This window comes from Pongo abelii, chromosome 9 (genome assembly GCF_028885655.2).
Source record: "Pongo abelii isolate AG06213 chromosome 9, NHGRI_mPonAbe1-v2.0_pri, whole genome shotgun sequence".
NCBI classification, from domain to species: Eukaryota; Metazoa; Chordata; class Mammalia; order Primates; family Hominidae; genus Pongo; species Pongo abelii.
The window spans coordinates 15,936,730-15,951,312 of record NC_071994.2 but is presented as its reverse complement, the minus strand read 5'-3'; the positions used below and the strand labels follow the sequence as shown (position 1 = coordinate 15,951,312).

The 14,583-nt window shown below is 36.8% G+C and overlaps 1 protein-coding gene across 1 annotated transcript; it reads right to left on the bottom strand.

The window, feature by feature from the left end:
• Positions 1 to 12,550: 12,550 nt before the first annotated feature.
• Positions 12,551 to 13,504, bottom strand: LOC100437431 (olfactory receptor 5AN6-like). Its single transcript, XM_002821744.2, has one exon. The coding sequence runs from the start codon at positions 13,502 to 13,504 to the stop codon at positions 12,551 to 12,553; it is 954 nt and encodes a 317-aa protein (XP_002821790.2).
• Positions 13,505 to 14,583: the final 1,079 nt, after the last annotated feature.

Here is a 14,583-nt window from a genome sequence, read left to right as displayed (position 1 = left end):
TCATTTGAAGAGTCTAGGAGACAGACTGACCCCTCAGAGCTATTGTTCCCTCTCCATCTGCCCTCCAAGCTAAGCTATACAAGGCTTGAGCGTTAGGGCCAACTCACTTCCACTGCCCATCTGCCTTCAGGCTTCCAAATGACATCAGCCTAACCTAAAAAGTGCCTCTTACATTCTCCTTCAGCTGAAAATGATTTAACATGAAGAGCTTTACACACACAAGACTGGAGACACACACAGTGGAATTTCTCTTATGTCCTTATTTCTCAGTCTCCACATCTTCCCTGTCACGTGACTTCCTTCTTGAGGAAGATTTGAACAAAAGAAGAGACTGAACTGTGCTTGGTCTCTCTAGGTTAACTACTGGCAGATTTCATATTTCTAAATTTGTTACATTATTGGGTAACATAAAGCCAATCTCACATTCAATCTTTTCCTCTTTTACCATGGGATATTCAGATAAACTTGAGCTAAAGCAAAGTAAAAATTGCCACCATTTTTCTTTCTACCTGAATTAACCATGAATCAGTTAAGATGAATAAAGCACTTTAAGTGGTTCTTCCATCACAGAATTATGTAGAATTGGGAGCTTTGGGTCCTCTATTGAAATATTCCTATTGCCTCTTCTATTTGTTGGTAATCTCAATATAAGATTAAGAGCAAAGCCTGGACTGTGAGTCTATTCAGTCTCTAGACTTTGTTCTTGCTTTGCTAGTCACTCAAATATCTCAACTGCTAGAATGACTAATATGGATGGGAAATAGAGATTTCAGAATTCAAATACAGACAACATTCTAGCCCAACAGGTAACTTTGCACAAGTCCTGGAGTTTCCCTGAGCCCTCATCTTACCAACTGTGAAACACAAACAATAGGAGCTTCCTCTATACAGTAGGTGCAGTTGCCAAGAGGATTGGCTGCAATGCTCCATGTAAAGCTCTACAAGGTGCAGACAGGAGCTCAACATATATCAGCTCTCAGTTTTGCTGAGCTTGCTATGCAGTCTTCAGGATGGGAGTAGGGGAAGAGGCATGTTAGAGAGTCTAAGGAACTTGACTTTCTCCCTGGTTACCTATTTGACACTATGGGACATCATATTGACTCAGAGAGACAATATGTTTACTAATATCCTAAAAAAAGCCATGAATCTTTCTGAGGAAAACAATCTGATTGCAATGTCATCTGGATTAATAACACAGGTAAATGAGAAGTGATCGCTTGCAGCCGGGCATGGTGGCTCACACCTGCAATCCCAGAACTTTGGGAGGCTGAGGTGGGTGGATCACCTGAGGTCAGGAGTTCAAGACCAGCATGGCCAACATGGTGAAACCCTATGTCTACTAAAAATACAAAAATTAGCTGGGCTTGGTGGCACACACCTGTAATCCCAGCTACTAGGGAGGCTGAGGCAGGGGAATTGCTCGAACCTGGGAGGTGGAGGTTGCAGTGAGCCGAGATTGAGCCACTGCACTCCAGCCTGGGTGACAGAGAGAGACTTCCCCTCACCAAAAAAAAAGAAGTGATTTAGTTGCTTTGTCAAAAAATTCATTTTAGGACTTTTTTAGAATGTGGTTGACAAGCATTTTCTTTAAATGATCAGCTAGTAAATATTGTAGGCTTTGCAACCAAATGGTTTCTTTGGTAACTATTTAACTGCCATTGTAGGACAAAAGTAGGTGATAAGAAAATGCATGAGCATGAATTTGTTCCAATAAGTCTTTATTTACAAAAATAGTTTGGGGCTCGATTTGGGGAGGAACATGTAAGAAACAGAAGGAAGTAGGCATTGTGTAAACCCACAGGACACTACAGCTTCTTTCAAAGATTTGTGAAAGATGGTGGCCATACCCTGCTGATGTTGGCAGCTCTTCAACTTGCATCCAGATGAGAAAAATATGTTACAGTTTCCCTTCTCCACACAAAATTCAATCAGTTTCTCCTTTGCCAGGGTCAGAGTCTCCTACTGCGAAGCTAAGCAAATTATACCCCCTCCTCAAGTTCCCAGCTCTCGGCAACATGCCTGCGTTCTTGGGGTCTCTCTCTAAGTCTAGATATTGGGGAAATGATTACTATGGCCAATGCAGTGTTTGTAATTAAATCTTTTTTTTTTGTATTTTATTATTATTTTATTTTTTTTTCTTTTATTATTATTATTATTATTACTATTATACTTTAGGTTTTATGGTACATGTGCGCAATGTGCAGGTAAGTTACATATGTATACATATGCCATGCTGGTGCGCTGCACCCACCAACTCGTCATCTAGCATTAGGTTTATCTCCCAATGCTATCCCTCCCCCCTCCCCCAACCCCACAACAGTCCCCGAAGTGTGATGTTCCCCTTCCTGTGTCCATGTGTTCTCATTTTTCAATTCCCACCTATGAGTGAGAATATGTGGTGTTTGGTTTTTTGTTCTTGCGATAGTTTACTGAGAATGATGATTTCCAATTTCATCCATGTCCCTACAAAGGACGTGAACTCATCATTTTTATGGCTGCATAGTATTCCATGGTGTATATGTGCCACATTTTCTTAATCCAGTCTATCATTGTTGGACATTTGGGTTGGTTCCAAGTCTTTGCTATTGTGAATAATGCCGCAATAAACATACGTGTGCATGTGTCTTTATAGCAGCATGATTTATAGTCCTTTGGGTATATACCCAGTAATGGGATGGCTGGGTCGAATGGAATTTCTAGTTCTAGATCCCTGAGGAATCACCACACTGACTTCCACAAGGGTTGAACTAGTTTACAGTCCCACCAACAGTGTAAAAGTGTTCCTATTTCTTCACATCCTCTCTAGCACCTGTTGTTTCCTGACTTTTTAATGATTGCCATTCTAACTGGTGTGAGATGGTATCTCATTGTGGTTTTGATTTGCATTTCTCTGATGGCCAGTGATGATGAGCATTTTTTCATGTGTTTTTTGGCTGCATAAATGTCTTCTTTTGAGAAGTGTCTGTTCATGTCCTTCGCCCACTTTTTGATGGGGTTGTTTGTTTTTTTCTTGTAAATTTGTTGGAGTTCATTGTAGATTCTGGATATTAGCCCTTTGTCTGATGAGTAGGTTGCGAAAATTTTCTCCCATTTTGTAGGTTGCCTGTTCACTCTGATGGTAGTTTCTTTTGCTGTGCAGAAGCTCTTGAGTTTAATTAGATCCCATTTGTCAATTTTGGCTTTTGTTGCCATTGCTTTTGGTGTTTTAGACATGAAGTCCTTGCCCATGCCTATGTCCTGAATGGTAATGCCTAGGTTTTCTTCTAGAGTTTTTTATGGTTTTATGTCTAACATTTAAGTCTTTAATCCATCTTGAATTGATTTTTGTATAAGGTGTAAGGAAGGGATCCAGTTTCAGCTTTCTACATATGGCTAGCCAGTTTTCCCAGCACCATTTATTAAATAGGGAATCCTTTCCCCATTTCTTGTTTTTGTCAGGTTTGTCAAAGATCAGATACCTGTAGATATGTGGCATTATTTCTGATGGCTCTGTTCTGTTCCATTGATCTATATCTCTGTTTTGGTACCAGTACCATGCTGTTTTGGTTACTGTAGCCTTGTAGTATAGTTTGAAGTCAGGTAGTGTGATGCCTCCAGCTTTGTTCTTTTGGCTTAGGATTGACTTGGCGATGCGGGCTCTTTTTTGGTTCCATATGAACTTTAAAGTAGTTTTTTCCAATTCTGTGAAGAAAGTCATCGGTAGCTTGATGAGGATGGCATTGAATCTGTAAATTACCTTGGGAAGGATGGCCATTTTCATGATATTGATTCTTCCTACCCATGAGTATGGAATGTTCTTCCATTTGTTTGTATCCTCTTTTATTTCCTTGAGCAGTGGTTTGTAGTTCTCCTTGAAGAGGTCTTTCACATCCCTTGTAAGTTGGATTCCTAGGTATTTTATTCTCTTTGAAGCAATTGTGAATGGGAGTTCACTCATGATTTGGCTCTCTGTTTGTCTGTTATTGATGTATAAGAATGCTTGTGATTTTTGCACATTGATTTTGTATCCTGAGACTTTGCTGAAGTTGCTTATCAGCTTAAGGAGATTTTGGGCTGAGACAATGGGGTTTTCTAGATATACTATCATGTCATCTGCAAACAGGGACAATTTGACTTCCTCTTTTCCTAATTGAATACCCTTGATTTCCTTCTCCTGCCTAATTGCCCTGGCCAGAACTTCCAACACTATGTTGAATAGAAGTGGTGAGAGAGGGCATCCCTGTCTTGTGCCAGTAATTAAATCTTTTGTATGAAAAAAAAAAACCCTGAAAACCTAAAGAAGCCTCTGTTTTTTCACTTCTTATTGTGGACTGAAGGGTGTAAGGACAGCAAAGTAGAAGAGAAGACTATGGTGTTTTACAATTCCTGCCTCCCTTGCCCCCTCCTTCAGAATAGATTCTCCTGTTCTTTGACACTACTTATCCATAGATGTAATTATCTATAGAATCAATAGAATTCTTCTTTCATGCCATCTCTACCTCCAGGCAGTTTTTTGGGGTCAGCTGGGACTCACTCAATTTTATTTATTTATTTATTTTTAATTTATTATTATTATACTTTAGGTTTTAGGGTACATGTGCGCAATGTGCAGGTTAGTTACATATGTATACATGTGCCATGCTGGTGCACTGCACCCACTAACTCATCATCTAGCATTAGGTATATCTCCCAATGCCATCCCTCCCCCCTCCCCTCACCCTACAACAGTCCCCAGAGTGTGATGATCCCCTTCCTGTGTCCATGTGTTCTCATTGTTCAATTCCCACCTATGAGTGAGAATATGCGGCGTTTGGTTTTTTGTTCTTGTGATAGTTTACTGAGAATGATGATTTCCAATTTCATCCATGTCCCTAAGTGTTTGTTAACAATTTGCCTTCAGACTCTCTCCAATTCAATCCTTCCTCCTTAATCTGCAAGTGAGCCTCCCTAAAGTACAAATCCAATCATGTCATTCTTTGCTCAAGAGCCTTCATTAGTTTTGTTGTTCATTCATGGCCTGATGACATCCAAATTCCTTATCCTGATCCTCAAGGCTGTCACCACCTGGTGATACTTAGTGAACATGACGTGGAACTCAAGGGGGAAAAATATGAGCAGAGGGCTATTGATTTGGCAAGAATGAAGGAAGATGTGGTCTTACCAGCACAGTTTCAACAGTTTTGTTAGGGCAGAACTCACCAGTCTCAGATAGGGATATCTGGAATGGGGCTTAGAGGGGATTAGAGCAAGGCCAGGTATTGAAGGAAGTTATGCCAGTGTAGCAGTGAAAAGAGAGAAGAAAATGGAAAAGTAGGAACAGTAGATGGCAATGTCAAGCAAAGGAATCCTCTAAATTAGGGAAACTGGACCAGATTTTGAGACTGAAGCAAACACTTCAGTGTTTTTCAGAGAGGGATACTCTGAGGCAGTGCTCATGCTATCACAGCCAGTCATTGGTAGGGCCAGAATTTAGCTGATGCCTACAGTCACAGGAAAAGACAGCTGCATGAGAACACAGGCTAGTGGTAATGGAAAGAACAAAGAACCCAGAATCAGGATGAGAGAGGCTTAAAGAGGGAGGCAGTGGCACAGAGGACAAAGTTGTAGAATTTTATACTTTTGCTTAAAGAAGGTCTTGTCTGTCTTGGTAAGTAGCTGTTTTCGCTCATTGAAAATAATGTAAACACTTATTTATTTATTTTACTGTGTCCAAGGTAAATAGAAGAAGGTGTTCTCTAAAATCATTCTCCGTCTTCAAATAGACTTATAAACCAGCCTGGTAAAACCTAGAAAATAGTTACCCAACCACATCTGTAGGGCATCTGTGGCCTTCCACCCATAGTGTCTGCTGTCTGTTCTTTAAAGAGACTGATTCTTTGATCCTGCTTGGAGTGATGGGAGGGGTAGACCCTCTTCTGGGAAGCCACAGTGCTGTGGCATCCCCTGCTGAGAGAGCTCACCCTGTGCCTTTCTTTAAAAAGCTTTCTGAGACAAGGAATATGGGCAAGCATGGAGTCATTGGGAATCATGCATCCAATTGACTCAGTTAACTTGATGTACATTGTGACATCAAGTTATCCCTTAAAATAGACCTGAAAATAGCTCTGAAAATTATCCAGAGGTGATGTGACTTGGGAAAAATATAATCACCCTGAACTTGCTTGATCTTGAAAGTGGCATTTTGTTGGCTGGGCTCAATCTCAAGGAAGAGAGGCAGTTATGGCTTGGGGCCAGGCAGTTAGGTTGATGAATGTTCACTGGAAAGGGCTGCCCAGATGCATCCCAGATGGTGGGAAATACCTCATCTATGGGAGGCCATAAAAATCCAGACAAATAAAGGACACTTCTGTCTATGTGGACATTGAATGTTTGGGGAAGGGAAAAGGGGCAAAGAGGAGGGAGAGCTATAGGTCATGAAGTACCTGTTTATTTTACTGAATCATTAATTAGTACTGAAAATCTAAAATTAGTCTTGAAATTGTCTCTGTCAGATGAGGCAGGAAGACAGAAAAAACAACATGTTCTCTCTGTGCACTGCCTACATTATATCTTTGATCGAGCTCTCAAGACAACACTCTTCTTAAATTGCTCATCAATAGATTCAGACTATCAATTTAAAAGCAGCCACGCCTGGTTGGGAATGCCAAAGAATGCCTTCTTACCCATTGATTAATAGGAGATGTTTATTTCTACTATCCTGGTTAATCATTACACAGTCATTTTGTTATGAGATGGAGCTGATTATCTGAAAAATGCACAAAATGATCTTGGTAAAATTCACTTTATCACAATTGTCAATTTCCTTTATTTGTCTTCAGAGCAAAAATGGTTTTATAAAGTTGGTGGTCTTCAGCTTAAAAAATAAAATATAGCTTAAGAGTCTTACAGAACAATTAGACTTTATTTAATATTTGAATCTACTTTAAACTGGTTTTATTAATTCTACACATGATATGTGATACTCTTAGTTGTAAGAGATTTTCTCTTCAAATAGTTTGCAAATTTTTATACCATTCAAGAAGTTGTCTCTTCACTTTATGGATTGTTTGCTTTTCTGTGCAGAAGGTTTCCAGCTTAAAGGTATTGCATTTGCCCATTTTTTGCTTTGGTTGCCTATGCTCTTGAGGTCTTACTAAAAAAAATCTTTGTTCAAACCAGTCCTAAAGCATTTTTTCAATATTTTCTTCTAGTAGTTTATAGTTTCAGATCTTATGCTTAAGTCTTTAATCCATTTTGATTTGATTTTTGGATATGGTAAGAGAGGGGTATAGTTTCATTATTCTGAATATAGATGTCTAGTTTTCCCAGCCTCATTTATTGAAGAGACAGTTCTTTCCCCAATGTATGTTCTTGGTGACTTTGTCAAAAATAAATTTACTGTAAATGTGTGTATTTATCTCTGGGTTTTTTATTCTGTTCCATTGGTCTATATGTCTGTTGCTATGCCAGTGCCATGCTGTTTTGGTACTATAGTTTTGTAGTATAATTTGAGTCAGGTAATGTGATGCCTCCAATTTTGTTTTTCTTGATTAGGATCAGTTTGACTATTCTGGGTACTTTGTGGTTCCATATACATTTTAGTATTGTTTTTTCTATTTCTGTAAAGAATGTTATTGGTAATTTGATAGGGTTTGCATGGAATCTGTAGATAGTTTTTGGTAGTATTGACATTTTAACAATATTGATTCTTCCAATCCATGAACATAGGATACCTTTCCATTATTTGAGTCCTCCTTCAATTTTTTTCATTAGTGTTTTATATTTTTCATTGTAGAGATCTTTCACTTCTTCAGTTAAATTTATTTACAGGTATTTTATTTTATTCATAGCTATTATAAATGGGATTGCTTTCTTGGTTTCTTTTCAGATTTTTCAATGTTGGCATATAAAAATGCTACTAATTTTTGTATGTTGATTATGTATCCTGCAATTTTACTAAATTTATCAGTTTGAATAGCTTTTGGTGGAGTCTTTAGGTTTTTCTAAATATAATATTATATATCTACAAACAGGAATAATTTGACTTCTTTGTTTACAATTTTTATGCCTTATGTTTCTCTTGTTTAATTGCTCTGGCTAGAACTTTCAGTATTATGTTGAATAAAAGTGGTGAAAGTGGGCATTCTCTTCTTGTTCCGCATCTTAGAGGAAAGGTTTTCATTTTTTTCTTATTTGGTATGATACTAGCTATGAGTTTGTTGTATATGGCCCTTATTATGTTGAAGTAGGTTCCTTCTATACCCAGTTTGTTGAGAGCTTTTATCATGAAGGGATGTTGAATTTTATGGAATGATTTTTCACTGTCTATTGAAATTATCATATGTTTTTTGTCCTTTATTTGGCTGATGTGATGTATCACATTTATTGATTTGCATATGTTAAACCATACTTGTATCCCTGGGATGAATCCTCTTGATCATGATAAAGTATCTTTTTAATGTGTTGTTGAATTTGATGTGCTAGTATTTTGTTGAGAATTTTTCCATCTATGTTCATCAGTGATATTGGCATAGAGTTTTCTTTTTGGGTTGTGTCTTTGTCTTGTTTTAGTATCAGGATTATCCTAGCCTTATAGAATGAATTTGGAAGTATTCCCTCGTGTTTGATTTTTTTGAATAGTTTGGGTAGGATTGGTATTACTTCTTTTTTAAGTGTTTGGTGGAATTTAGCAATGAATAGAAGCTACTAAACTCCATCCTCTTCTACTAACATAGCAAAGAAAATGCGAGCCATCGGATTCTGGTCTTTCCTTTGATGGGAGACTTTTTACTACTCCTTCTATCTCATTACTTGTTATTGGTCTACTGAGGTTCTCTATTTCTTCTTGGTTCAATCTTAGTAGTTTGTATGAGTCTAGAAATTGATCTGTCTCTTCTAGGTTTTCCAATTCACTGGCACATAGTTGCTGATAATAGTCTCTAATGAGCCTTTAAATTTCTGTGATATCATTTATAATACCTCTGTTTTCATCTCTGATTTTACTTATTTGTGTCTTCTCACTTTTTTCTTAGTCTGGAAAAGTTTTGTCAATTTAGTTTATCTTTTAAAACACAAACTTTTCCTTTTACATTTTGTACTGTTTTCTTAGTTTCAATTAATTATTTCTCCTCTGATCTTTATGACTTATTTTCTTCTACTAACTTTGGGTTCATTTTACTCTTGCTTAGATTATTGATTCAAAGTCTTTTACTATTTTAATGTAGATGTTGATTGATATAAACTTCCCTCTTCATACTGCTTTTGCTATGTCCTGTAGATTTTGTATGTTGTGTTTCCATTTTCATTTGTTTCAATACATTTTTAAATTTACTTCTTTTTTATTGACTCAATGGTCATTCATGAGCAGATTGTTTAATTTCTGTGTATTTTATAGTTTCAAAATTTCTTTTATTGATTTCTAGTTTTATTCCTTTGTGGTCAAGAAAGACACCAGATGCTATTTCAATGTTGTTAAATTTTTTGAGACTCATTTTGTGGCCTAAGTATTGTCTATACTGAAGAATGTTTTACATCCTCTTAAGAAGAATGTGTATTCTGAAGCTGTTAGCTGAAATGTTCCAAAATATCTGTTAGGTCAATTTGGTCTATAGTGCAAATTTAGTCAGATTTTTCTTTCTTGATTTGTAGTCTAGACAATCTGTACCATGGTGAAAGTGGGGTGTTGAACTCCCAACTATTACTGCACTGGGGTCTGTCTCTCTATTTAGCTCTAATAATATTTGCTTTAGATATTTGAGTGCTTCAGCACTGGGTGCATATATATTTACAATTGTTATGTCCTCCTGCTGAATTGACCCCTCTATCATTATATAGTGACCTTCTTTGTTTTTTTTTTTTTTACAGGTTTTGTCTTAAAATCTATTTTATATGATATAAGTATAGCTACCCCTGCTCTTTTTTGTTTTCCATTTGTATGAACTATCTTTTTCCATCCCTTCATTTTCAGTCTATATGTGAAGTGAGTTTCTTGTAGAAAGCACATCTCATAAAATAAGTCAGATCTTGTTTTTACAGTGGGCATAGTGATCATGTCCTCAGATTAAAATGGGCATACTGATTCCCTGTGTACCAGGTGCTAATCCTGCTCAAACATCCTTTGCACAGGTATAGCCATCCATTGATCTACTTCCCTGGATGTGGCTCAACTTAGAAAACTTAGGGACCTGTTGAAAGCTCCACTATTATCTTCACTTTTCCACCTTCTTGTGCCAAAAATAAACTATTAGAGCACTTATACAAAATGTGATATAGGCATATATAAAATAATTTTCCAAATTTTGAATATAAATTAATTGAGATACATAGTGATAAACAGAACTGCCAATCAGCAATCAGTGCTGAGTCAGGAGTGTTTAGCCTATGCCCAGAGTCCTAGAAGCTACTAAACCCTATCCTCTTCTACTAACATAGCAAGGAAAATGCAACTTCTTAAAACACAGAATTTACTGTTTCATGTCCCAAGGCCTTTCATTCCCAGCCATGGTGCTAAGCTTCTGCAGCAGCCTAGAGACTGATAAATATTATAGAATATAATTAAAACATGCAGACAATTTTCCCATAGTACACCACATAAAGTACATTTTTGGTTTTAAAAATACATCACCAATACAAAAATGTTAATCACAAGTAGTGACAAAAAGAGAAATATATGATATTGTCCAAGAATTTGTCTTTAATTTGTGAGCTTCTGTTATGACCAGTTAATCTCTGAATCTTTATTGTTCATAAGAAATTTCTGCACAGGGATATGCATCCTATACACCCATATCCTAGAGATGATTTGAATATCAAAAAAAAAGTATTCTGGTCTTCTGTAGAGATAGGGCTTTCTGACTCAAAGGCTACATCATTCTTTTCTGAAGATCATATTTTTTGTAATTAAGGAGATTTTGAATTTTACATAATAAAGCATGTCTGCTGGTTGTGATATCAACTCTAAGTAGTATTTCTCTTCAGAGATTCTAATAATCAGTGACCATAAAAGCATTAAACACCCAGCCAAATGAAACGAATGGAACTTAGGAAGTTACTTCTCTCTCAATCTCAGTATAGTCATCAGCTAATATCCTTTGTTTTAAACTAAAGCCAAGGGAGGTCTGAATGGGGTCACTAACAAGAGTTAGTTAAAAACAAAACAAAAAACAAAAACAACAAAAAACTTTACATGAAACCTAGGCCTGCAACCCCATCTCAAACTTCTCTTGACAAAATCCTATCCGATAGCTGTAAATCAGTTGTCTTCCAAAATAACTTTCCCTTTCATCTCCAAGCTCCCTGAAACTGGATTCTACCCCCAGGGATATGGAGTATTTATTAGAAGCAGAACTTCCCACATTGTAGTGCCTACAGTTATCTAAAAGGTTTGTTGTAAGATTTTTACCAACTGAACACTCATAGGGATTTGAAATTTTCCCTTCTGAATACAGAGGGAGGTGGGGGGATATACAAAATGCCTTTTACTGGAAATAATCTCTTGAAAATTTCAATGATTTCAGGACTAAGATGATGGAAGTCAGAATCCTACCAGAAGATTAAACAACAGAAGTGTGCTTTCTGCCTCAGCTTCCTTTCCTTGTTTGGTATTTTAAGTCTCAATTCTCTAGTATTCCTCTGTATCTTGTAGTAACTTATAAGGGAAACAGCCAAATTCAGACTTTCTTATGGTTCCAGAGGTTCCGTTCTTTATAGATAATTTTACCAACCACTTCCTATTTGTTAATTATTGGAAAAACAACTTTCTAATAGGGACTTGACCTATTAAACAAGCCAAAAATGTTAACAGTAAGACAGCTGGAAATGCCAAAATCAGGAACTAGATTACCTCACCAACAGGGGACCAGTTTCTGATTCTCTTTTCTGGTTACATGGTAGAGATAAGATGGAAAAACAAAGACACTATAGCAACAGCATACAAGGAATTGTCTAGGAATACCTAGCTAGCTAACTGGTCAACCAAATCTTAACTTAGCAGACTAAGTTAAGCGTTCCTTATAGAATGTTAAGCATTCCTATTACAACAAATTTCTATCTGTGTGGCTTTAGCAAGCCTTTTACCTGATATGAATATTTGGCTTTAGACAAATGCATAAATGAAGAAATTAATCCAAAATTTCCAGATGTGAAAGAATAGGTTAAATGTGAGTTTTAACTTAATTGGGAAATTGTTTTTAAAAGGATCTCTCTGTATTAACAGTAATCCCTCTTCTACCTAAAATAAGATGCTATGAGAAAGCTTGCTAGTCTCCTGGAAGCCCTGACCAGTAATAGCATCTCTGGTTCTTAAGATAGTGCTATGTTAGATAGAAATTAAATATTCAAGGTGAACTGTCCCATTGCCACAACTAGCTACAAAAAATACTTGTGGTTTGCCTGGCCTATTGATTTATTAGATTACAACTGATAAAGAATGGCTATTAAATTTGAAGATATCTTTTATGCATTTGCCTGATTTTGTGCCAGCCCTGGGTTTATAAAAGGAGCAACTGCAATTCTGCCAACAATCAGGAGAGTTGAAAATAAATGTTTAGTTGTTGTTCTTCCTACACTGTTTATACATCTGAAATAAATTCCATTATTTCATTCCATAACACCAGGAGAAGATTCTCTTCTTCCATCTGTTTAGGGCATCTTTGATTTCCTTGTTCCTCAGACTGTAGATCACTGGATTTAACATGGGGATCATAACTGTGTATAAGACTGATGCCAACTTGTTTTGGCTCAGGGAATCACCAGCATTAGGATACATATAAACAAAGATACCTGAGCCAAAGAAAAGGATCACTGCTGTCAGGTGAGAAGCACAAGTGTTGAAAGCTTTGGCTCTGCCTTCAGCTGAGGTGATCTTCAGAATGGTGGCAATGATATAACCATAAGATATCATGATAACTAAGACAGACGTGAGTCCAAAGATCACTGTGAGAACAGAGGTCATGACTTGAAAGAAAAAGGTGTCAGAACAGGATAGAATCAGCAGCTGGGGCAGATCACAGAAGAAATGGTTGATGACATTTGGCCCACAGAAATGGAGCTGAAGCAAGGCACAGAGTTGGATAAATGAGCCTAAGAATCCAGTTATACAAGATCCTGCCACTATCTGCATACAGAGGGTGGGCGACATGATGGCCCTGTAGAGCAGAGGGTCACAAATGGCAGCATATCGATCGTAAGCCATGGCTGCCAGAAGACAGCACTCAGTTAGACCTAGGCTAGAGAAGAAAAAGTACTGCATACTGCACCCCATAAAGGAGATGAATTTATGCTTCTTGAAGAAGTCTGAGAGCATCTTGGGGGCTATAGCGGAAACATAGCAGATGTCCAGAAATGACAGATTACTAAGGAAAAAGTACATAGGTGTATGCAGATGGGAGTCCATCCTGATAAGGGTGATGAGGCTTATGTTCCAGGACACTGTCAAGAGGTAGATCCCTAGGAATATTGAAAAGAGGAAAATAGTGTGCTTTGGAAATTCAGAGAATCCCAAGAGAATGAACTTTGTAATTCTTGTACTGTTCCTTTCCCCAGTCATTGCACTGGTGATTCTAGTATCTGTAGGAAAAAGGAGTATAAATCTCTATGTCAGTTGTTATCCCAATTTCTATTGAAATAAACTACCTTGTATCCACACTGAACACAGAACCAAGTGAAATATTGATCCAAGTTAAAGGAAATAACCCTGATTAACTTTGGCCCTTAAGAACTACAATGGTTCTGTGCATCCGTTTTTCTACATGTGAAAGAGGATAACTACACTTTTCATTGTTAACCTATCAGGCTCTTATGAGAACAAAAGAAAGTATAAGAACATTTGGAAGGGACTTTTTAAAAGATGCTTTGGAAACTTTAGCATATTGCTAATGGAATTACAATCCCTGTGCATAATTCAGTGACTAAGCATGGATTTACATGTCATACTGCTGTTTTTGGATTGTGGTTCTCCTACCTACAAACTGTGTTAGTATCTTTGTGCTTGTTATTTCATCAGTAAAATAGGGATAGTAAACCTGTCTCAGGTTTTAACTGAGGTTATGTATGGTATCTGTCATGCACATAGCAAGAATTGTATGAAAGTGGTGTCATTAGGGGATATCTTTCTAGCATAATTTTGAAGCACTCTTTTGGTTTGTGAAAAACTTAAATTTAAGTGTTTAATGGGTCATATAGGTAACATTCTCTGACTACAGTGTTATTAAGTTAGAAATCAGTAGCAAATTGATAATTAGAGAAATATCATAATTGAAAACTAATTATTTTGAAACTATTCATGAACACTATTAATAGTAAATAATGTTAAATCTAATGAATAATTATGGCAATGCAAATTAAAACAGTGGATACAATTTCACACTTGTCATTTTGACAAAAATTAAGAAGTGGAGCAATATCAAGTATTGACTAGAACATAAAATAAATGGAATCCTCATCCCCTGTTATTGGGAGTGCAAACTACTATGATTGCTTTGGAAAGCAGTTCAATAACATTTAATATGGAAGAATATGTAAACACAATATAACCCTCAAATTCCAATACTGAGTGTATTCTCTAGAAAACGAAATCCTCTATAAAACAAAAACTCAAATAATAGATACAATGGCTAGTAGAGAGTT